The sequence below is a fragment of the Gymnodraco acuticeps genome, unplaced genomic scaffold (assembly GCF_902827175.1).
Source record: "Gymnodraco acuticeps unplaced genomic scaffold, fGymAcu1.1, whole genome shotgun sequence".
Taxonomy (NCBI): domain Eukaryota; kingdom Metazoa; phylum Chordata; class Actinopteri; order Perciformes; family Bathydraconidae; genus Gymnodraco; species Gymnodraco acuticeps.
Window position 1 is genome coordinate 2644528 of NW_022989748.1, and position 24609 is coordinate 2669136.

Here is a 24609-nt window from a genome sequence, read left to right on the forward strand (position 1 = left end):
TCCACCAGGGCGTGCAATGAATTTGCCTCCTTCTTCACTGACAAAATTCAGAAAATCAGACAAGCAGTCAGTGCCTCTGCATCAGGAACAGCAAATGTGTTGTCTCTGTGTCCACCTAATATCAATTCAAACACCATGACACAATTCCATCAGATTAATGATAAAAACCTAGAGGACATTATTCAACTTCTGAAATCCTCCTCCTGCTGCCTTGATATTATTCCAACAGGATTTTTCAAAGATGTTTTGCCTTGCATGGCCTCAGATCTACTTCATATAGTAAACAAATCTCTTCACTCAGGTATTTTTCCGCAGGCCCTGAAAACTGCAGTCATTAAACCGCTCTTAAAAAAGAATAATCTAGATGCTTCAGTAATGAACAATTACAGGCCCATATCAAACCTGCCATTTCTAGGTAAAATCATTGAAAAAGTTGTTTTTCAACAGTTGAGTAATTTCTTGCATTTAAATAACTGTTTTGATGTGTTCCAGTCAGGCTTTCGTCCAAACCACAGCACTGAGACTGCTCTTGTAAAGGTCTTTAATGACATCCACTTAAACACAGACAGTGGCAGAACTTCAGTGTTAGTATTATTAGATCTCAGTGCTGCGTTTGACCACAGCATATTACTAGACCGACTGGAAAACTGGGTGGGACTTTCGGAAACAGTTCTAAATTGGTTTGAATCCTACTTAAAGGACAGAAACAACTTTGTTTCTATAGGTAAATACACATCTGAGTTGACAAATATGACATGTGGGGTTCCTCAAGGCTCCATCTTGGGGCCTCTTCTCTTTAACATCTACATGCTACCACTGGCTCAGATAATGAAAAACAACAAAATAAGTTACCATAGCTATGCAGATGACACACAAATTTACGTAACAATTTCACCAGGAGACTATGCTCCAATTCAAACACTGAGTAAGTGCATTGAACAAATCAATGACTGGATGTGTCAGAACTTTCTCCAATTAAACAAAGATAAAACTGAGGTAATGGTTTTTGGAGCCAAGTCAGAACGTATAAAAGTTAGCGCTGAGCTTCAGTCTGCAATGTTCAAAACAACAGATAAAGCCAGAAATCTAGGTGTAGTCATGGACTCTGACCTGAGTTTCAACAGTCACATTAAAACAGTTACTAAATCAGCCTACTATCACCTAAAGAACATATCTAGGATTAAAAGACTAATGTCACAGCAGGATTTGGAAAAACTTGTCCATGCTTTTATCTTCAGTAGACTGGACTACTGTAATGGTGTCTTCACAGGTCTCACTAAAAAATATATTAGAAAGCTGCAGCTGATTCAGAACGCCGCTGCTCGAGTCCTCACTAACACTAAGAAAGTGGATCACATCACTCCTGTTCTGAAGTCTTTACACTGGCTTCCTGTGTGTCAAAGAATAGATTTCAAAATACTGCTGCTGGTTTATAAAGCACTGAATGGTTTAGGCCCAAAATACATTTCTGACCTCCTGCTAAATTATGAACCATCCAGATCTCTCAGGTCTTCAGGGACTGGTCAGCTTTCTGTCCCCAGAGTCAGAACTAAACATGGAGAAGCAGCGTTCAGTTATTATGCTCCAAATATCTGGAACAAACTCCCAGAAACCTGCAGGTCCGCTGCAACTCTTACTACTTTTAAATCCAGGCTGAAGACTTTTCTTTTTGTCGCTGCTTTTAATTGAACTATTCATATCTTAGACTGCACTATAACTTTTATCCATGTATTATTTCTTTTAATGTTTATTTTATTAGCTTTTCTTTTTAATGACTGATTTTAAATGCCATTTTCTTAATCTCTTTCATTTTTTGTAAAGCACTTTGAATTGCCTTGTGTTGAAAAGTGATATATAAATAAACTTGCCTTGCCTTATGAAGAAATTCAAATTGACTGAACTTTTCCATTCAATTTAAACGAAACGTAAATAATCCCACGTTTCAAAAAACTTAATAACAATGAGCAAACTTCTCAAGAATATCCTGCAATACCTTTCCCTTCACCTGTCATTAAACAGCAGAGAAAACCATTTAGATCAGTCTTAGAAAACGCATCACCATTTTTCACTCACTTGCCTCTTGGCGCGACTAATGTATCAATATTCCACATCTTAGAAAGTAAAGGGGAACACTACATTAATTAGGATTTCCAATGTGATATTTTCATGGCCTAGGAAAGTTCAATCGTGGTGCTCATCCTGTATGTGGCCCTTCATATTCCTTTCATTCCTTTCAGACTGATAAAACCCCCAGGTAACCATTTCCCATCCCTAAAGTTTCAGAGGAGATTCTGCAGCAGATGGATTCTCCACTATTTCTTTGTTGAGGACATTGTGTTTGCATATTGGGAGCGCGAGGTTATATCCACGTCGTTAGTCTCTCTCTCTTGGATCCAGCCCCGATACGACGCCATCACACTCGCATTCACTTTTTAAGCTTCTATAAATTGTCTCTTTCTCTTCCTGTTCACTCCTACCACTGTTCCCAGGAGACACTGCGCCCGGCTCATTGCCTACCACCACACACACACACACACACACACACACACACACACACACACACACACACACACACACACACACACACACACACACACACACACACACACACACACACACACACACACACACACACACTGAGGGGGGGGGTCTCTCTCTCGCCACCACCACCGCTGGGCTTACCCACCACACACACACACCCTGAATACCAATCATGTGCCCCCCAATCACCACCCCCTACCGAGCGCTCAGGGTTAGCTGAATATTCTACGAGCTTTCAATTTTTCAGGCAGGTCCACGAACCCCCCCCCCGTCACGCGGCGCAATCACACTCAGGGGAGTTGGAACTTCAGCAGTCGTTAGCAGGGTCATCTGCAGCCCCTCGGGGAGGGATTTAAAAGAAAAAGATTTGAATTGCCTTTCTCTCTTTTTATTCTCTTTCCGTCTCGCCGCTTCACTTCTCTGTATGGGTCCGCCATAATTCCAACTTCCTGTCTTCAAGGCCTAGCAATATTCATCTCCCCCTCAATCCTGTCTGCGCGCCGACAAATTCATCAATCAAAGACGAGGTCTTCCAAAAGCTTTTTATGGCTCCGTGGTCATGCTTCTTATGCCACTGTCAAAAGTGGCGGCAGGCGCTTCTGATGCCACAGTAAGGCGGTTATCCTCTGCTATAATGCACTGTAGTGGTCATACAGGATCAAAATGTGAGAAGAAATGGCTCCCAGCTGAAAGAGAGAAACATTTCTTCTTCTTCTAACTATTTTTGCACTAATATAAATTCCCAGTGAAATGTCTGGCGAAGTAGGTCAATGGGATTTAGAAAGTTTGTGCTGTTTTTTCTCCTCCTCCCTCTCTCCTCATAGTCTCTTGTCAATGGAAAATGCGATTAGGAGAGGGGGAGATGATGAGCTGAAGAAGAGCAAGAGAGGGGAAGAAGGAGACAGAAGGCAGGCTGAGAGGAGGTTTGGGCCTCTGCCGGTCCCTCGCCAGCTGACTGAGACACCCAGACAAATAGGGGAGAGGGGGGGGGGGGTTTATCAGCTCCAGAGGAAGGGAGTGGATCATGTCTCTTCATCTTGATATTGAAGCAACAATCTAATTATACCATTTCTCCAGGGAAATGCATATGAGGGTAATCAGTAAATAGAAAAAGGTAATTATTTGCCAGAAGTCATACCCTTTGCACCTGTAAGTACCATATTGTGCTTTTAATAATAAAACACGCAATGAAGTTTATCAGCATCTACATTATTTAGTTAATTTATAATAAGTGGATGGATTTCACAGTTATGGAGTATTTCATAGTCTGTCAAAAAATATAATGAGTTAAGTTTGGTCCAATACAAATGGGCCTCTCTGGGTAATTTGCCAGAATTTTCCTCGGGGTAAATCTTCGCCAGTGAATGTGATTGAATGTTACAATTAAACGTACTAATTCATTGTCAAAAGCAACTTATCTATACACATGATATATTTGGCGCTTAATTGGAGAGCACATTTAGAAATGGTTTCTTCTGTGGCTTTCTACACACCATGGCCTAATCAGAATAAATTCCACCCGCCGTAATGAATTGAAGTTGAATATTCGTAGTTGGGCTATTAAAGAGACTGGAGGAGTGAATTATTTAAATGCTAATTAATGTTTTAAGCTTTCCAACCTGCAATAGGCACATATTATTCCTAACATTCACTAAGTGCAGGGGAACTTCTTGCTCATATTTCATTCCATCAATGCAGCGGTGCTTCCTGCATGCTACCTGCAGCCAGATTGAATCCATCAATACTGGAGACAGCTGGTGGAATTACTAATATAAAGTCAGCTGGGAATTGAGCTGAAACATGATTCAACCCCGCTTTAGTTGGGATTTTTCTCTCTTTTGAATTGTTGCTTTTATATTTTACCCTACAAGTTTCATTGCTTGTTTTTTTAATCAGTTGTCCCCACCTGACAGGCTGCGTATAACAGGTTTAGTAAATGTTCAGGGCTTTGTGGTGTGTCGCCATCATTCTGCTGAGATTTAAAACAGCTTGTGACAGAGCCGCAGATATGAGATGAACTTCATTAGCGTTGAAAGAGTGCGAGATTTAACTTTGTGCTCAAATATATTTCTAAAGCGAGCGGCAGTGGCATTATTCATGTTTCCACAATAGCTTGTTATTCATCATAAGACAAAGGAGAATCTCACTCGGCGTGACATAGATGGAGGAGGGCCACGAGGGTATTACTCACATCTGTTGAGAGCAGTATGCACAGCCAACTGGATGTCACGATACACCGTGCTTATTAATGCAGACAAAGAATATAAATGATATTTTCCTTCACATCGGAGCATAAATATTAATTGTGTTAAATCTATGATGTATTGTGGTTAGGGAGCTGCTTTAGTTGTTTATTGTTACACCAACCAGGATGCATTTTATTAATCCGAGCAGCACATCATGTGACATCAGATAAAGTGCACAATGAGCGGCTGAATAAAATCTGCATTTCTCTTTACTACCACAAGGTGGCAGTGTAGGCCAACAAACAGGAACATCAAACTGCTCTGTTTCTGAAAATCAAGGCATTTTCCTTTAAGTAAGCCTAAAACTGACTGCAAATCCCTCTTTCACACACACCTGTACACACTTATATTCAATATGGCTCCCGAGCGTGTTGATTTGCAGTGCACATTTCTCTTATTCAGCCCATATCAATAATCCTACCTTAACCACAGCATGCTCACAGAATCAACAGAAGGCCTCGGGTGGCTTTTCGCCTTGTTCACTCTTTTCTTTCTTTAAGTAGAGAGTTTGCACAGCTGTCCGGGGAACACAAATGGCGTTTCACTCCTCTTCCTGTGGCAGGACATCTGTTGCTTTCAGCTGGCTCCCCTTCTGAGGCCGCTGGAGTGTGCTTTATGCAGCCTGGCGGCATTATGATAACAGAGTGTTTGATCCTACCTGTGTGATAGGTGAGGTGGTACAGGGGGTTGAATTTAAAAAGTATGACCAAAGGGACTGTGTCATTTATTTTCCTGTGTACTTCAAATACCAGCAACTACAATAAGCTAACATCAGTGTTTACTTAACCTTGAAATGGAAACTTACGGAAGGTTGTTCAGGTAGATTTAAGTCGATAGATAAGATTGCTATACATCAAATGTGAATGGACAAATGCAATTCATTCCAACAAATCCTTCTGCAGGTCTATGCAGCAGCTGCCTTTGGCCCACGTGTGTGGAACTCTCCATAAATACTGAATGTTATCCCGTATAAATCAACTTAACACTCTTTGCCAATGTCCCTGTTGAAGTTAGATAGTTTTTAAATGACCATATTCGTAACGAGAAGTAACCAAAACGTACAATAAAAGGCACACTGTTCGGACAAATATAATGCAAAATCTGCTAGTTTAATAAGGCTGTACAACGTGGATTTATTTATTTTTTTAATTAAGTTTTATCTTCAAGATTGACCACATCTGTGTTTCGAGATGATCTTTGCGTACTCCCGTCCAGACCGGTATAATGTTCGTTTTCGCTTTGCATCAGCGAAGTCCACATGGAACAATCCAAAACGGACGCTGAATCCATCCGCCCATTCAAAGTTGTCCAGCAGTGACCAGGCGAAGTATCCACGGACATTAACCTCATCTTCTTGTAGAGCTACACACAAACACAGAGTAAAAACTTGAATGAATTATCTGCAACAAGTAGCACATATGCAAACTAACCAAAGGGTCTAATGCAATTGTATTAGCCCTAAATTACTGTTATTCATTCCAACAGAAACAACACATTCTAGAGGCTCAACAGACTTTTGATATCCTTGGAAATAATATGTACATAGATTGGCCAGATGGTGGGGCCAAAACAAACTTCACATCTGGGCAATAACTCCTGAGTATTATAGTCTGGAAGTCAATTTATGACGTTTTCTTTGTTTGTTTTTTTCTGCCATTTCAAATGAAACTTATTTAGTTATACATGTAAAACCCTTTAAGATCTCTTTTAAATTAGCCCTACCTAATGCAAGATTTATAAGAATGAGTCAACTTTGCTAATAGTGTACATGTTGGTTGGTGATATGCAAAACAAAATGGAAGTAAAACATTTGTATACAACAGCAACCAATCTTTGCATCCTATTTTTGGGAATCATGTATACCAAATTGCAAGAGCTAGATGTGTAACAGACCACATTTGAGCATTCATTTCACTGGACTGACACCAAAGTGTTTGCTCATTTTAGAAAGGATTTCACTGTCATTTGCTCAAATGAATGTGGACTGTGTGATAATGGCATTTATCTTATTTCCATTCCAGATGTACCTTTAGCCACTTCTGCGATGGTGTCCTTGTAAAACTCTGCGCGCTGCACGTCCTCGGTCTGCAGCGGGCCCACCTGAGAGAAGCCGTTCTCTGTGACGTACACCGCTGGGTTGTTGAAATTATTCTGGAAAGTCACGGGGCAAATATTGTCGTCAAACAAGGCATCTGAGCTGTCAGACATCCAGCGCGAGACAGATTGGTCCACAGTGTGCCGTTTAGCTGCTTTTCAACGGTGCCAAGATCAAACTAATGGCCTGTGACAAGGCACAACAGCAGGAAATTGCAATTGCTAACACTTTCAGCAAAGTAACTGTTTCATTCAATGTGACAGCACTAATGAAGCATCAATGTGTTTCTGGAGGTGTTAAAAGGAGATTACCGCATACAAAATCAATAGCAAGACACTAAACAAATGTCAGGGTGTTCTACTCGTTTGGCGGAAGGCGATTTGTCTTCTTGTCGGTCAATTCAGTTTGATGCCAGGAGAAGAGAGAAAAATGACTTCACATTTCAGCTGATTGAATTCACACTCAAAGTGAGGGATGTGTTTGGGGATAGATTGTTGTAGGGCTTCACAATATATATTGTTTCGAGATAGGTAACACGATGTGCAAAAGTCACATGGATGATGTTGACCAAAAACTTTGATGTCATCTTGGAAAACTTCCTTCTTTCTTTTTCATACGCCAGGGGTGTCCAGACTACGGCCCACGGTCCATTTTGAATCGGCCCTCAGCCAATGAAAAAAGTATAATTGGATATGGCCCACAAATGAAACTTGTGCTTGTCTTATATTGTACTTCTTGAATATAAATGTAAAAATATATTACACAGTAGTATTCATGTGTTAATAAGACCACTTTTCAAATATATTCAGTCAATTAAAGTTGGAAAAATGTTCTAACATAATTAGTTGATAAGAAAAAAGCCCAATTACTTATTTACATAACAAGCTTGAAATACACCCTTCATATTTCTCCTTATTATAATCAATCTGACTTATAACTGAATTTATGAAGCAATATACCTCTAGTGAGTGACCCAGTATATTTTTCTGTATGTGGCCCTCGGTGAAAAAGGTTTGGACACCACAGTCATACGGCAATATTTTCTCTCAATATCGTGCAGCCATACTTTGTAGTGATGCGATACAGCGGTAGTTTTACCTTGATGTACTTGAGAAGTTTCCTCAAGCCTTGAGGCACAACAGCGAGCCAGGACACACCGCAGATAGGCCAGGACGGGTCCAAAACTTCTCCTGCGTCTCGGTCGCTCTTCATACACAGCTTCTCTCCACAACCTCCTCCCTGATTCACTTTACGAGACGTGTAGTAATTCAGCGCAAAGAAGTCTGCTGTGCCCAAAATGGCTGGCTCATCCTTAGAAAAACTGGGCAGTCTCGAGCTGCAGCCCGACTTCTCACTCTGAGCGTCGATGGCTGATCTCATTACTTCTGGATAATCTCCTGTTACAAACACAGGCCAGGCAAACCACCCGAGTGTGAAGGCGAGGAGGCGTTCAGTGGCAGCGATATCCTCGGTGCATCCTGCGTTCAGAGGCTCCAGCCAGTCGCTGTTGATGGCCAGAGACACGGCGCCCTCCTGCTGCGCCCTGTACAGAGAGTCGTAGCTGTGCCAGGCCATGGCGTGGGCTCGCAGCATGTTGTGGCCCACCAGGTAGGCGGCAGTCCCCTGGCTCCTTTAACCCCGGGGCGTGGATCCCGTCCTCGTGGCCCAGTTTGGCACACACGTAGGGCTCGTTGATGGTGATCCAAAGTTTGACTCGGTCGCCAAATGTGTGGAAGCAGAACTTAGCGTAGCTGTCGAACAGGGTCGCGGTACCTGCTGATTTCCAGCCGCCCTGATCTTGCAGAGCCTGAGGCAGGTCGAAGTGGTAAAGTGTGACCATGGGGGATACATTGCAGGCCAGCAAATCATCAATCACCTTGTTGTAGTACTCCACCCCTGTTGGACACACAGGAAAAACTCCCTGTTTCAATGCTTTTTGTACATCTGGAGTGGAAACCATGACATTTTGTAAACATATGATTCAAAAGGACATTCAGATTTGGTTCCTCTTCACATGCAGGCTTGGTAGAATATACCCAATAAGAGTATCTCAACCTACGATTACCTTTGCAATTCTTCTCAGAGCAGATTGGGTTATTTTAGGGAGCCTTAAAGGAACAGGCGCTAAAACTGAGCGTTTCAGACTGCGGTTGCATATAGGTATATATTACGAGGAAAACTAACATGTTTCTTTAACATTAAAGCATATACACATGTTCTAGTAGAAACCCAAAAGAGAATTTGAAACTGAAAATTAGCAATATATGTCTCCTTTAAATCAGTCATCAAAACGTTGGTATCCCAGTATACATCTGGGAGAGAGTACCTTAAAGTGTATAGAGAAAACACAAAACTTGCTAAAGTCAGTTTTAAAACTCGACCAGACCAACTCTTGCAATATTGCAATGTCATAATAATGCAAAATGTTCAATGTCAATAACAATGTTGAAATTGAGAAGTTTGGACTATTATATCAAAGCCTAAAACACATTTCTGTCATAACATAGAGAGGAAAAGACCCTACCCTAGTGATGAGGTAACGCAGCACTGAAACCCTCAAATAAGCTGGTTCCTTTGTGCTGTTTTGAATAGAAATATGGCATGGGTCTAATGGGGATATGGAAATACCTTTTTGATTGACGTGTCGTGTGTTCCCGTCAGGCAGGAGGCGGGCCCAGGAGAGAGACAGACGGTAATGTGTCAGTCCGAGCGTCTGGATGCACTTCAGGTCCTCGTCCCACAGCTCGTAGCTCCTGCATGCCTCATCTCCATTCTGCTCCCCAAACACTCTGCCCCCCTCGTGAGTAAACGTGTCCCAGATACTCGCCCCCTTACCGTCTGCCTGCCAGCCACCTCCATGCACACAGAAATTCATTTTCAAAACAGTTTGTCTGATATTGACAAAAATGAAATCCCATAAATGTTTCTGTTGGGACTTCAACTGTGTGTGTCTGTGGGTTTCACTGGCTTGTCTATATAAGTATTCATTATTTAAATGTCAACGTAATGTTCCTTTTGTTACAGTCATCATGGTCTGTAGATGTCAGTTAGTGTGTTTACATTATTGTATGTGTTTCAAGTTTATCCATTGATTCTATACAGTATGCGTTGGTCAGACATCACCATGGTGAAGGTGTGTCACAATTGAACTTCACATGACAATTTAAAATACAATATGCATACAACCTCAGAACAATGGACCTTGCTTTGTGTGATGTGTGGAAACAATAATGTATTAACCCTTGTAACCCTTAACACCTCGGACGTTACAGTGTTCCTATTTTTGTTACTCAGCCAGTGTTCGTGGGTCTGGTGGACCCGCTACCTTTTTGGGCTTCAATTCAACACAATCAAACTATTTTATGTTAAAATACTCAACAGATGTTTACTTAATCTCAATTACAAACAATATAAACAGCATATATGGTTAATATTTGCCCTTAGATCACATTTTTGAATGAAAGTGCTACTCGTTTTTTTGCCCACTGACCGGCTGGTCCTGTGGCTCGTCTTTTTTTTGTAACTAGCTGATGCTCAATCTCATCCTCTCCGGATACAGTGGGTGGTCATTGAAAATGTGTTCTGATATATGTTCACAGAAAATGAGCCAAGGCCATTGAGTGTGGGTGTGAACAAATAATTCATCATATCATTTTTCTTTAGCTAAATAATGAAAACGGGTCCCACATACCCGAATACCATACAAGGGTTAAGTTAGTTATTATCTGCAGGTCACCCTTGAAAAAGAGATCTTTTGATCTCAAGGGGCTTTCACCTGGTTAAATAAAGGCTACAAACAATTATCATAATGTTCAGTTTGTGGTAACTGTTAAAATCCTTGTTTGATATTGGATTGTAATTTGTTAGTAAAGTTGTTCTTGACTTATTGAATGTGATTTTGCATCACTAATTGTCCAGAAATCATTTGATAAAGTTTATTTTAAAAAATAAAAAAGTTCTGGTCTCAACGACTATTTGAACTCTTTAAGTCTAGTATTCATTTTATTAAACTGCACAAGTTAGTCATAATAATAGCTTCACGAATCTCACGGTAGTGTTTACATACCTTCAATTTGATACGCAGCAGTTCCCGCTCCCCACGCAAAGTCTCGTGGGAACATGTTCCATCAGCGTAAGGACACTGAATCAAAGCAGGTCTAATGTATTTCACTGCGTTTTATTGAATGTATATGAATGTCGAAGATATCTTACTTTTAAACCGGTCGTTTTCGCGCAGTATGTGTCAACGCTGCCGACCAGGAAGCACTCCGCTTTGTGACGTTCATGGAGCGTGGGAATTATCATGTACTTGATTTACACGTCAAGGTAAACCAAACACACACAAATACTTTGTAGTTCTTTCTCTTTGATTTATTTTTTGGACTACTTGATTAAGGTTGTTAAAGAATCAGTCAATAGTTACTGTGTTGAGTATTTATATTTATTATGTTTCATTACTGCGGGGTGTACCAACTCGGAGGAAAACTTGAACGCAGCACCTGAGGCTTGTTTTGCATGCATGATGAGATGTGCATGAAAAAAGCTACTGCAAAGTACAGTTAAAAAACAATATATTATTTTTTGTGTATCAATTATTATTATATAATTATATAATGTACAAATTAGCTACATAGAAACAGAATATAAAATAACATATAACATATTTGTATTAAGATTTTACTAGAGTCCACATTTATTCATGTCCATTATGTGAAGTGCAGTGATAAGTGTAAAAGTATGTTTAGGATTCATGACAGCCGTTGATGGGGTGTGATGATGTGTCAGATTCAGAGTCAGTCAGATGGAAATAATGTATTAGTTTTAAATGATTGAGTAGGATCCACTGCATAACAACATGGTGACGTCTTCTATGCAGACATAAAAAGGTTAGAGGTTGCTCAAAGGTTGTCTTCCTGAAAACAAATAGACTAGGAGGTGAAAGCATAATGGCCTAAAGGCATATGTTCTCTGTCCTGTGATCACTTCAATGCTATCCTCTGGTCCAGTTTTCTATAGAGTGAAGGGACCCACTCGACCTGATCACAACAAATAAAATGGATGTTAGCCAAAGGGCAAACAAATCCTCGCCTGCTAAATATCCTCCTCATATAACTACACAAACACACAATTGGATTTTTGTTATTTAATCTTTCACTGCTATTGTGTGTACAGCAAACAAGACTGCACTTGTTCAGAGGCAAACACAGGAGAAGACCAAGGGAAGTATTCAGATACATTACTTAGTTGAATATAGCTAAACAACAGTGTTTAAGTAGTCAATGTTATCCAAGTATACAGAAGTAATGATCTTAAACTAAATATATTGTATGAAAAAAGTATTTTGTGACATTTGTATTCATATTCATATAAGCAGCATTATACTGTCTCTAATGGTTGTTTACCTTATTTGAAGTATGGTATGAGCATTGAAATATAGGCTTTATTTCTAAAAAAATAATTATCATAGTTGATTTTGTATAATAAATCTTATGTGAGTACTCCTGCAAAGTGAATATAATAGTGCAGGAATGCTGTCGACTTTATTGGCATCCAAGTAAAGCAACGTGTACTCGAAGAGGTTATTAATGACTGTAAAATAGATGTATGCCAGGGGATATATGGAATATATTATATAATGTTCATCCAAAGTGAAGAAGACGCAGCATAAAATGAAATTATTTAAGTTAAGTATTGCTACCTTTAAAAATGTATTACTAAAGTAATTGAATAGGCCTACTCCCCACTGAAGTAGCAGTAACGGTACAACCTGAAATGCCCCTACGGAGAGCTTTATTTTGAAAAGCTGACCGGATATGGTTTTATTTCAGAGGGACTTGACAATGGTGGAGCCCGGGGCAGAGCCACTGAAGAGGAGGACTATCGAGCTGTGAATACTTTCCAAAGACGCTGTGGAGTTAAAAAACAACACAACAACTGAGGATATTCTTCTTTAAAGCGACGTAAAGCTATTTTTACTTTGTTTTTTCCCGCTTTTGCTGCACATTTTAAGTTGTTTTTGTGTTTTTTTTCGTTCCTGAGTAATTTCCTGTGGGAAAAGAAGAGAGAGGGAAAGTGTATCGCTTTTGTTTGGATTTATGTAACGTAAAAAAAAAACTTGGAAGTTAAAGTGTGGGTTTAAGAGAAGTCTGGCTTTGTTTCCTGACGTTAGTGCGGATAACCTGGGAGTACTCCTGCCGCCCTTCCGTGGAAAAGACACCCGGACCCACGCTATGTGCAACAAAGAAACCCTCTCAACTACTGCACAAGTTATTTAGTAACCAGCGAGCACACTCCGCTTAAAATACACGGATTCACACAGTTCCAGGAAATGGGAATAACACCGGGATGGAAGGGGAATTATAAATGAGTCTTGTGGAAAAACAAAGAAGGACACAGAGAGAGAAATGGAGGAGGAAGGCTGTCTGGAGCCAAACAAGATACTCTCTGTGTTATCTTAACAAAGCTCAGCTCCGCGTTTAGCAGCGAAACATTTCCTGTGCCCATGCTGCGGTGGTTCTCTGTGTGAACATGAAGGTGGATGTATTGAGGTTGTTTGTGATTTTACTGCTCGGTGGAGGCTGTGGAGGTTCGGCGGTATCATCTGATTGCAAATCATATGAAGAGCGCTCCAAAAGCGGGGGGAAGAGCCTGCCGTCCGACCGGAAAGTGGTGTGCAGCAACATGGAGCTCCATCAGGTGCTCCCCCCGGACTCCTTCCCCAACAGGACCGTCACCCTGTGAGTTTGCATCCATTTCACACAGTTAAAACACATTATTACTGCAAGGTTTATTACTAAGGTAAAACAGTCAGAATCAGGTTTATGACCAGGTAGGTTTTTGGAGGTATGAGGTTGCAAAAAAGTACCAAACATATATTTATTAGAACTATTTTAAAGGTATTTATGTCCTTGTTGTATTCTTCTTTTCTCTATATATTTTATACATTTTCAAAAGAACAGATCTGTGTTGCTATCCTTCTCTTTTGTGTGTTAAAATTGAGAAATAAATCAACACTAAACCATATTTAACTCCAAAAAGAGACAGGAGAAATGCATTCACAGAAAAGTAACTAAATCACTCACACTAACCAAATAATCAGGCAAAGTCACCACCATCATCTTGTGTTTACTTGTAATGTGCATGAAGAAAGCATTACAAAAATCAGTAATCTAAGACCAAAACAACTTATTAGTCGACAGAAAATACATGAAATCATAATACCTATGATGTAGGTTGGGCTATGAGTGAGTCAAAAACAGACAAGATTCAAAGATGTTAATGTCATAGTCACAAAAGTCCATGTTAAATGTTGTTGCTGGCCATGAAAATGTGAATCCCTTGTAGTGAGACTGGCTGTTAGGTGTTCCCCAAATATCGTGTCTTCAAACAAGTTCATTTGGTGTCACTACAGGAATTTGCACATGTATTTGTGATTTCTACTAAAACTACAGAGTGGTCTTATTAGCTACATATATGTATAACTAACTTCCTTATCATCTATCTCTTTAGTTAAAGTAAGGAAAACATGATTAATATGGCTTGACACATACACTCATTTGTGTCTGCTCCTTGTCAGCCATAGATCATTCTCTCACAGCTGCTGCATACTGTGATGGTGTAAATGTAAACCCTATGTAACAGTAACCGCCTGTCTTCCTGTACTGATTCTCTCACAGGCTGGAAGATATTTAGTGCTCACACAAGACACTTATGTTCTACCTCCTAGGCATTTTAATAGAGACCAGAGCTCATTAGCTTTTGAGTTAATCCTTTCGTTTTTTTCCACTTGGCTGAAATACTCACTCTCGGCTGGGGTTAGATTTAGACTGTAGCACTTTGTTGACAGCACACCTCAGTATCATGGTGTTTTAACGATGGTTGAGCTGCCAACGCATGCACAAATGCTGCTTTCAGCCCCTCAAAATGGAGTTTTCCTGCTTTTTATATCACATTTAAAAACATTATTTGCACTTGGAGCAACTGGAATGGGCCTTTTGTGGGATTTTCTGACCAAACTGAAGAAGAATAACAGAATAACTGCCCTCTACAAACCAACCAAAAAAAGACACAAATTCAAAGCTGTGCTTTGTGGTGGTGAGCCATGGGAAATCTGAGAATACCAGGGCAGGGTGCAAGAGTAGAAAAGCAAATAATAGACTCCGGGGAAGGAAAGGGAGAGGATTGGCTGCTAAGTTAAGTGAGCTTGCATGTTTTCACCCGTTTACCACAAACCACATGTGTATTACTTTGAAGCACTTTTCAGAGCAACAGGTTCAAATCTGCTTTCCAGACAAAATGGTTTTCAGTATTCAATACAATCGGAGAGACTTGCTTAAGTTGGATAACCCACAAGATAAATATTGTTTCTTGTCATGATTACACCATTGTGGCATTGAAACCCAGACACGTTGTTTTGCAGGAATACCATGTATCTGATATGGAGTCTCAGCAGGGACATTATTAAACTTTAAGGGTTACATTTACAGTCATCTTATCAGTAACTGGAGCCAACATAAATCCACATTAGCCAGTGGGGTGGAGCTGAACAGCTGGCAGCCACTCAACTAAGTGTTTAGACCTGTCAGTAAAACAGACTTTATATCTCGCTTTAGGACTAATGTTCCCTGTAAAACAAATTCTCTCTCTGACTTCAGTATACTCAGTCTTTGCTTTTATAAAGAAGAGTATTAATCAGCCATTAGGATTTTATTTCATAGCTCGTTCCTGTTGTAATGCCTCTCTATTCAGGAGCTGACTGAAATCTGAGCTTTGGCTGTTTCCCACCAACACATGCAACACTCTTCACACTGTTATAAAGAGATCTTTGAAGGTCTGGCTCAAGCAAGTCTCTTTAAAATTATAACCTTACAATACTTAAATAAATGGGACCATTAGCTGCCTTGACTGTAAGAACTTTCTTCCACTGAATTGGCTAAAATATGAAAAAAGGGATCTAATTGTTGGTAGCTCTTACATTTGATTAAATTGCCATCACCTTCCTCTTGGCAGTCTGGAATAACTTTAGTATGTCCTTTTTAGATATTGATAGAGTCTGAAATATTCTGATCTCTTTTAGCAGTGACGTGCTTTAACATCATTTAGTTGTGACCGTGATGGATACGAGGTTCCTCATGATTTAGCATCGAGCTAAAGCGCTGTGATGTGGCCTCCAAAGAGCAAGAAAGATGTAATTAGAGAGCCCGGACAGAAAGCAACTTCCAGGAATTCCTTTCTGTCTTTTCATTTAAACTTCTGGACATTTGTTTTCATTAATTGTAGGAAAACAGAACTGTCTTCCTCACAAATCCCTGTAGGCACGAGCAACAATGAAACGGCTTGTTATGTTGACTGCACAGTTTTTGGGTGGTAATTTATGACCTTTAAGATTGTCCCTCTCAGTAGGTGTGTTGGTCCTTTTTTACAACCCTCCCCACACACACACACACACACACACACACACACACACACACACACACACACACACACTGTCTTTTGATGGAGTTGACCCTGGCTGATGCACAGCTGGTCTGAACTGGAATGATCTGAAGGTCTCAGCTGCTGTCAGAGACTTTTCTCAAGTTTGAAAATGACAGACCATTCCTTCTACTTGTTAAGCCTAAGCAGACCTCACCGTTTAGTTTGGCTCACTTAGTGTTAACGCATGAAATCCTCGCTGTGAATTCACTAAATCCAGTTTTCTTCTGGTCTTGTCTTCTCGACTGGTCTAATTTTAAACTCAGAGAAATGTGTCGCTACGAACATCCCTACAACAGACTGCTCAAATGTGTTTGCTTGGAGTTGTAATTCATATTTGTACTTCTACTACTCTACAAATACTACTTCTGAACTTTACTCGTCCTCAGTTTAGGCATCCTGGTATTTCCCTAATGTGTTGACTGGTAGCAGTATTAGGGCTGCACGATTTTGGGAAATAATCTAATTGCGATTTTTCTGACAGATATTGCGATTCGATGTGCGATTTTGATTTTAAGCGACCCAACGGAAGTTTATTGTAAAATGCGGCCATATCTCCGGCTAGGAAGGTCGCATCAACGTGCTCCCGTCTCTAGCTCCCCCGCAGCCCGAGCTACGAGTGAAAGAACTAAACTTACATGAAACTTCCGTTGGGTTGCTTTAAAGTCAAGCTTCAGTTTAAGGTTCACCCTGTAATAGAAACATGTGATGGAGCATCACTAACCTGACCCAGATGGTTTGTTTCCCCAAACAATCTAAAGCTCCATTGGAAGCCATTTGGAAAGGGCAGGCACTTTCAAAAATCACCTTCTATCATGGGCCACTTCTGATTGGTTAACAATGGCTGGTACATGTGGAGCACAGCACTTCTGATTGGTGTGGATGCAGGGTCGGCTCTAGAACAAATCAAATGGGGGGGCAATCATTTACCAAGGGGGGGCACATACTGCCGTCAACAACCAACACACAAACACCAACGCAACTTCAATTTAAAAAAAACATGCTGTAAAGTCTATTGTCTTTCACACACATTGCAGGGTGTGAAAGCGCACCTATGACCTGTGCATACATGCACGGTTGTGGCACGACCACCAAAACAGAAACATATGGACATAGGCCACCATATGAAAAGTGTTTAGTATTTAGTATCCTATCCATGTGAACATGTTTTAGGTGGGGGTGGACCTCACCTCCTCTAGGGGGGTCCGGGGGCATGCTCCCCCGGGAAGATTATTTTTAAAATATTGAAGTTAAATGCATCAATCTGGTGCACTTTGAGAGCAACATGAAGATCTATGGATACATCTCTCAACATCCATATGAAACAGAACTGTACACAGATTTACTTTTTCTTTATGGATATTTTACTAATCATTCCCCTTTCAACTGTATTCTTGTGTTACTGTCCTATAGTATTTCATACCCGTTTTTCATTTATTCTCTTATTCTTTAATGACTATAATGATCATATCAAGGTAGCCTATTCCTCGCAAATACTTGTTTACATAAATGGTGACCAAACCGTTTGAGACCCACTGAGATAACTTACACTAAAGTGAACTATCTAAACACTGAGAGTCCTTACCTCACTGAGCTGACGTTATAAGATCCTCTCAGTCTGACAGGAGAGGACTCTCCTCCACCTTGGTGTAGAAACAGCTCTTTATATCCGTTAGCATAGCTAGCTAACCAGATGCTAACAACAATATTCCACGTTACCGCTCGCGCACTGACAAAATGCGCTCGTGCCACACACAGAGAGCCGAGCTTGAATGAAACACAGAGACCCATGTACTTGTACTGTACTGTATATCATATTATTTTCGATGGCTTTACTGTATAATCAGTGTAACAGATGAACAGATCGCCACTGGGCTTTCATCTAAACACACAGCCACGTAATGATAACAAAACAAAAGTCGGGGTCATTGGTCAAGCAACACACCAATCAGAGAGCAGCAGTGAGCACACCTCAGGCTGTGTTTCATATAAAGAATAAATAAAGAATACAAATGTGTATTCTTTATTTCTGATGTATTTCACACAAAAAACTTTTGGTGGAAACGTTTTAACTTATATGATTAAAAAAAAAAAACGGCAAAGTGGCAATAAGGCTTGCCCACCCTGCGTTGGGGGGGCACAGTGACTCATTTGGGGGGGCATGGCCCGCGAATGACCCCCCATGACGCCGACCCTGTGTGGATGACTGACACACAATCTGTTATTTAACAATCTGTTCCAGAGTTCCCGTTAGAATATGTTTTCGCCGGTCAACATGTCCGTTAAAGTTGAAATCTTCCGGACAAAATTTGAAAAGTGCCGGTCAAAGGTCTTCTTTGTTATTTATTGAGCTTTAAAACAAATTGATATGATTCGATATTAAACAAACTAATTATAGTAGATTAACTACATTATTCAAAAGTGAACAGTAACTTACAATAACACGGGAATAATAAACGGAGCGCTCTCCCCCTCTCCTGACAGCCCGTCAGTATCATGCAGCTGGCGGATCCAGAGTGACCCGACAGTGAAACTAAACATATAACTAGGTAGTTTGAGTTTGAGAGGTAATTAAAATAGCTACGTGTGATATTCTAACCTGAAGTGTGTGTTTTGTTCCGCTCACCGCTGCATGTGATCATCCAGAGCTGCGTGTCGACTCGTCAGCAGCAGCTGATCTCTCTCTCCAGTCAGATTAGACTTCACTCGCGTTTATGTCCATATCGATCAGATCCAGCTAGTTCTAGCTAATGATAGGACTACCTGCTTATTAAAAGACACCTAAACAATAAGTGTCGCTATGCAACCGGGTGAGGCCACAAAGTATAGCGCAGCATTATGCATTTGTTTACATGCTCACCGGAACCCCGAGGCATTACCCACAGATCAACGCACAATCAACCCATACAGGACATCTCTTTCTCCACATTAAGTGTTAGACATTAGAGTTGACTATTCTTGTCTGTCACATAAGTGGCGCAAGTTGCGCAACTGATGCGGTATTGCGCTAAGGGGAAATTATTTTGACCGGACACTTTAACCGGAGAGATTTAGATTTGCCGGTCTTCAGCATATTTTACCGGTCATAGTCCGGTAATTACCGGCTAACGGGAACTCTGATCTGTACGTGAGCACAGTTAAGTAGCTATGGTTTTACCACACGTGAATGATTGCTGGTACAACTTATCCCTTGGATAGATCACATGTAGATATTCCGTACAGCTCTGCTCTGAATTCTTCTCTGTAGAGGGAAATGAGTGATGCATTCCCCACATTTGTGCTCTCCCAATGAAACCGCATGCCAACGTAATCTGAGAGGAAATGACACAAATGTGTTTACAGCTGGCCTGTCCTCTCATGTTAGTGTGCAGGCCTCGGCTAAAATACGAGGGCTTGAATTTAACCTTTGCCTCACATGGAGGTATAAATCAGGAGCCGTCTATATGGGTGTGTACATGAGCGTTTATTTCTGTTTATCTGATTTAAGTTTCAGCCTACACACATGCGGTGCAGACAGGAACTGACTATATTTAAGCTTTCTGCACTCACCCAGCTCATATGTCTTTACAGGTCTTGTTTAGTGTAAACCTTTTCACATGAGCACCTGGGTTGGCTTCTACAGAGCAGCACGGGATTATTGTCAGGAAGAAAGCAGGGATTTCCTCTCTTGTGCAGGGAAAAGCGTGCACAATGTGATGACACTTTGGAGTGAAGTATACGGTCCTGTTTCTCAGCCAACTGGCATTTAGGGTTACATGTTCCCACCTGGTTTCCTTTTGGATTTCAGATCTTAAGACGCAACGGTTAGGAATGCATGATCATTCCTTTCGTCAATCATCTCCTCCTGCGGTTGTTTACTTCACCATTAAAAGCCAGTACATCATTCGGGGAGTCCTCGGTGCTTTGCTCGACGTCAGCGGTCTAACCGTTGTTTTAGTTTTTTGCATTGCCCCAAAGAAATGTTCCTGTATTTTCGTAGTAGTGGCCGCACATTTAGTCCACAGCCTTACATTTGGCAGATTTGTGGAGATTTGACTTGCCAGGTCGAGTCAAGACTCATGTAATCCCGGACAAACATTTGAGTTTAGTGCGTAGACATGAGGTAAGGCTGTGTAATGCCTCCTCGCCTGACCGTGTTAAGTCTGCTTTTATCCTGCTGTTTGCATGGTGGATCATTGTTCTATTCAGCCAGAGTGTGCTCTATTGGCTCGGTTGAATGTTGAAAGAGGATATTGCAAAGCCTACAGGAATGAAGGGGCAATAACAGCTTGTATGACAAGTTACCTTTTTTACCTTGCAAATGAATCTCCTTTAAAGAAGTTAATATTAGCTTTTTTACATGGAATACAAACATCCACTACAGAGTTGCTACCCGTTGGTGCACATTCTCAAACTAAATCCAAATACCGCAGCAACATCTTTGGATTATTAATGGAACAAGAAAGTGTTGGATAACCACAGGAATGACTTTGGCGAGTTGCAGCGCCTCAGCCAGTGGACTCTTTTTCCACCTGAACTGAGGCCCACTTTTCCATCCACCACATTCAGAGGAGGTCACTCTCGAAAGGGTTTTATGAGCTCAATCTGAAACTTATTTGAAAACCTGTTGAAGGGTTACAGCTCTCCGCTTGGGAGTTCTTTGTCTAAAAGCCTCCCTAAGCATAAAGAACGTGTTGAGAGAGCACCAGTTGGATTTGTCTCTAGTGCTGTGCGCCTGTGAGGGGTTGGTGTTATGGCTGGCCATTTTTCCTCCTACTTAGTGTTTTTTATGAAGTGTAAAAGAAACATATTTACTCATTGGAAGGAAAGATGAGATTTAGGCCAAAGGCTTTAATATGTCTCTATTACTCAGAGTAAATATTTGGGTTTTTGGACACAGCTTTACAATAAATGTCGTTGGGATTTATAGCTCCTGTATCAGGAGACAGGATGTGAGGTTTGGTAGGATCCCCTTGCAGCTTGTTCCTGGCCTGTGCTTTAGCAGGTCTTATCTATGCATCAAGATAAGAGACTCCCCTCCTCCAGGGTTCGAGGCCTAGCCTGAAGAAATTCCTTTGACAGTTCTTCAGTCTGAGACTTCAGGCCGACGTCCAGAGACAGTGTAAGGAAGCAGACGGCTGGATACACGTCCTGAGGGCGAGGTAGAGTTGTTACATGACCGCAATCTATACCATTTTGACACTTTGTTATGTATATTGCTTGTATAGTCGGCTGCAATATTTCTTTCTGTGAAGAAACTCCATTTTGCATGCCAAGCAACTTATTGAGGTCACACTCCTGTCATGAGGAAGAGGGAGGGGGAGAAGGTGATTGAAGGAGAGCTCATGACTCTCTGGAGAACTTTCTGTCAAAGCTATATTTTGACGACCTGTAGAGTCACAAGGCTTGAAATGTGTATTTATGCAGCCAGACTCCCATCCATTCCCAAGACATGTTGTTTAAAGATCATAATGAGTTCTGTAAACCTAATTATATAACTTTCCATGAGGATAAAAAGTCTGTGTGTGCTGTTTGTAACCTCCTGTAACGTACAGTCACTTTAAGTAAAGGCTTATTTCTGTCAAATGTCTCGATGAATTCCTATCACCAAGTTGTTATAATGTAGCTCATTTCTTGCCCTCTCTGTACCTCTGAAAATGGGCTTATGGTGTCGTATAAAAAGAGGCATTGTCAGGCCCAAGCTAAAGATTACAGATATGATGCAAAGGGGGTTATCTGCCTCAGGTCATTTCTGTTTTGCGGCACTTGGAAGTGGCTTCATCTCGTTCAGATCCTTAAACTATAGGTTTGCAATGTAATTATACTGCAGTATAATTTCATCGTTACGTTTTCTGAGCATATGCTATGTTAAGCTATGTTAATTTGTCTCGTACATCAGTTGCCAACACTCATTATAAGCTTCCTTAAACTGCACTTTATGTTGTGTGAGATGTTTCCGTGCTCTCCCTATATTATGTGGATTGAGTGCCACATTCCTTATTTTTCACACAGGTAAAAGCATCCCATTGGTATGCTAACTATTCTTCAATATAAATGAGACTTCTGTAACCTTCATCTTGGGAGGCCCAGCGTCTCTGCCTATATCACAGATCATGTGTACACAGGCAGTGATAGAATTTGCAGCCCTGTACATCGCCCGTGTTTTTAACATCTGCCATTTCAGCATTGAGGAAGCCTGCAGAGCACCGGGCGGGGAAACACAGGCACCGTTTGTGTGCACACTCTCTCAGAGGGGCAGCGAGCCAAGCTGCAAATCTCCAATGAGTCTGTGCTGTCCAACCCTATCATAAAACAACCCCTCAACACCCCGTAATGACTCCAATATGGCCCCGGGTTGTGGGTGCAGCCAGCATGTATGTCACCTACCACATCCCGAGTCCCAGCTGGCCAGAAACATACGCTAACCACAAGTCGCTGCTCTGGGTTTCTGCAGGGACGTAACAGGGCTATTGATTCTCCAAATCCTCTGGGAGTAGTTTGTGGAGAAAGCCGGAAACTCTCGGGAAACTCGGGCACAGAAAGTGGAGCTTTTACTTTGCAGCTTGGTATGCAGCAAATCAGTTTGTGCTGAATAAAGCGGATCATAAAATCTAGGTTTATTACCCAGGAAGAAAGCAATCAAGAATTCACACTTGTACTTGATGTGATAGCGATTGAAAACAATGACTGATTTTGTTCTATAACAGGATGTGTACTTGTTGCATGTTTTGAAGGGGTGTGGAATATTACCTCAGGTTGCCTCTTATTTTGCAAGTAACAGGCGGATACACCAATTACCGCACAGTTCAAATGTTTTGAATAATAATACAGTGTTATTTTGCAAACAGAAATGACACCTAAGCCTTTATTCATCTGGAATCGCTGTGGAAAGTTGAAATCAATATGTCCTTGAAAGAAATGACATGCCTGTGTTTGGGGGGGGGTCAAATATATTGCACAAAAGACAACAGAAATGACGTAATACCTTGAGAACTTCATTCACATGTATTATTTGATCTTCTTTGAGTTTGAACATATTTTCCTCTCCACAGAATTCTGAACAACAACAAGATTCAAGAACTCCGAAATGGATCCTTCTTTGGATTGTCTACATTGGAGAAATTGTAAGTAAAACCATAAATGTATTGTTTTCCAGTTTCAGCTTTTGACATTGTTGACTTAGGATTTAGTCAAATAATAGCCGTAGCTTTAATAAGTGATGTTTTCCATCGCTCACAGCAGATGTTAAGGTTGAAGTCAAGCTCGGGCTTGTGGAGTTTATAAAACACACAGTGGCCTCATGCCAGTGGAACATGCAGGTCGTAGAGAATGAGAAGGCAGCCGCACTTAGCCTCGGTGAAGACTATCGGCGTATGGAGGAAGATTGGAGATGGAACTAGAAAAGGCTAATTATAGGAGCAGCCCCGAGTGATGGCTGTTGTCTGCCTGGTGAAACACTATCAACACACAGCTGCTGGTTATTCTGGGGCCACTTGCTAATAGAGGAGCAACATATAGGACACCCTAAGATACATGTATACTAGTCTGCTAACACAGGGTGTAAAGTATCAGGGCCTCATTACAGAATAAATATCCTTGCTACTTCTAAACTCAAGTTCCCAAAAGGACTGTCTTCCTATTACAGATGCTATTTCTAAAATCATGGTTGTGTCCTATTCTGTGTCAGACTCCCTATCTTAAATGTATCCTGAGTATGACTGTAAATTAGATTTGGCACTCGTTCTGTCTTTCTTGCATCTCTGTTTAAAATGTACAAATGGGCAACTTGAGATGAGCAAGCCATGATCAGAATACGTTATTTATTCTCAGGCGTGAAAATAAGGTTTCATGACATTTTAAAATTGAACTAAAAAGATAAAATGTCAAATGTAAGAAATGTATATAAACATACAATATTAGTAGATTAGTAGTAGTAGTAAGATTTGCAATTAAAAATGGCAACAAAAATAAAATGGATACCAATTTCTACATTATCTACAGCTCTCGCCTAGCTAGCTAGCTAGCTTGCTAACATGGATGAAAACATGTCCTGTACTAAGATACCATTTTTTTTTGTAAACTGCAGTTAGGAGACATGTTTCTGTTATACCAAATTCCCAAGTGTCATTCCAAACATGAGATAAGACAACACTTCAGACTTCCAGCCCCCTGTAATATATCTGGAAGGAAAACCTTTTATTTTTCTAGATAAAGACTTTTATTAGCATAGTCCTTTCTGTCCCTTGAACAGCGGAAAGCTGTCCTCCATGTCAT

At 40.8% G+C, this 24609-nt stretch overlaps 2 protein-coding genes across 2 annotated transcripts in view; one reads left to right on the top strand and one right to left on the bottom strand.

The window, feature by feature from the left end:
- Positions 1 to 5875: 5875 nt before the first annotated feature.
- On the bottom strand, positions 5876 to 11156 carry gba3 (glucosidase, beta, acid 3). Its single transcript, XM_034238514.1, is given in 6 exon segments — positions 5876 to 6149; positions 6815 to 6938; positions 7981 to 8508; positions 8510 to 8778; positions 9511 to 9735; positions 10949 to 11156. Coding segments are annotated over 6 exon segments (1401 nt in total). The 5' UTR covers positions 11004 to 11156; the 3' UTR covers positions 5876 to 5949.
- A 1567-nt stretch (positions 11157 to 12723) lies between these two features.
- adgra3 (adhesion G protein-coupled receptor A3) overlaps positions 12724 to 24609 on the top strand; it is a 34322-nt gene continuing 22436 nt past the window's right edge. The window contains exons 1-2 of the mRNA XM_034230306.1: positions 12724 to 13619; positions 23388 to 23459. Coding sequence (XP_034086197.1) covers positions 13411 to 13619; positions 23388 to 23459 — 281 coding nt within the window. The 5' untranslated portion in view covers positions 12724 to 13410. The remainder of the gene's footprint in view (positions 13620 to 23387; positions 23460 to 24609) is intronic.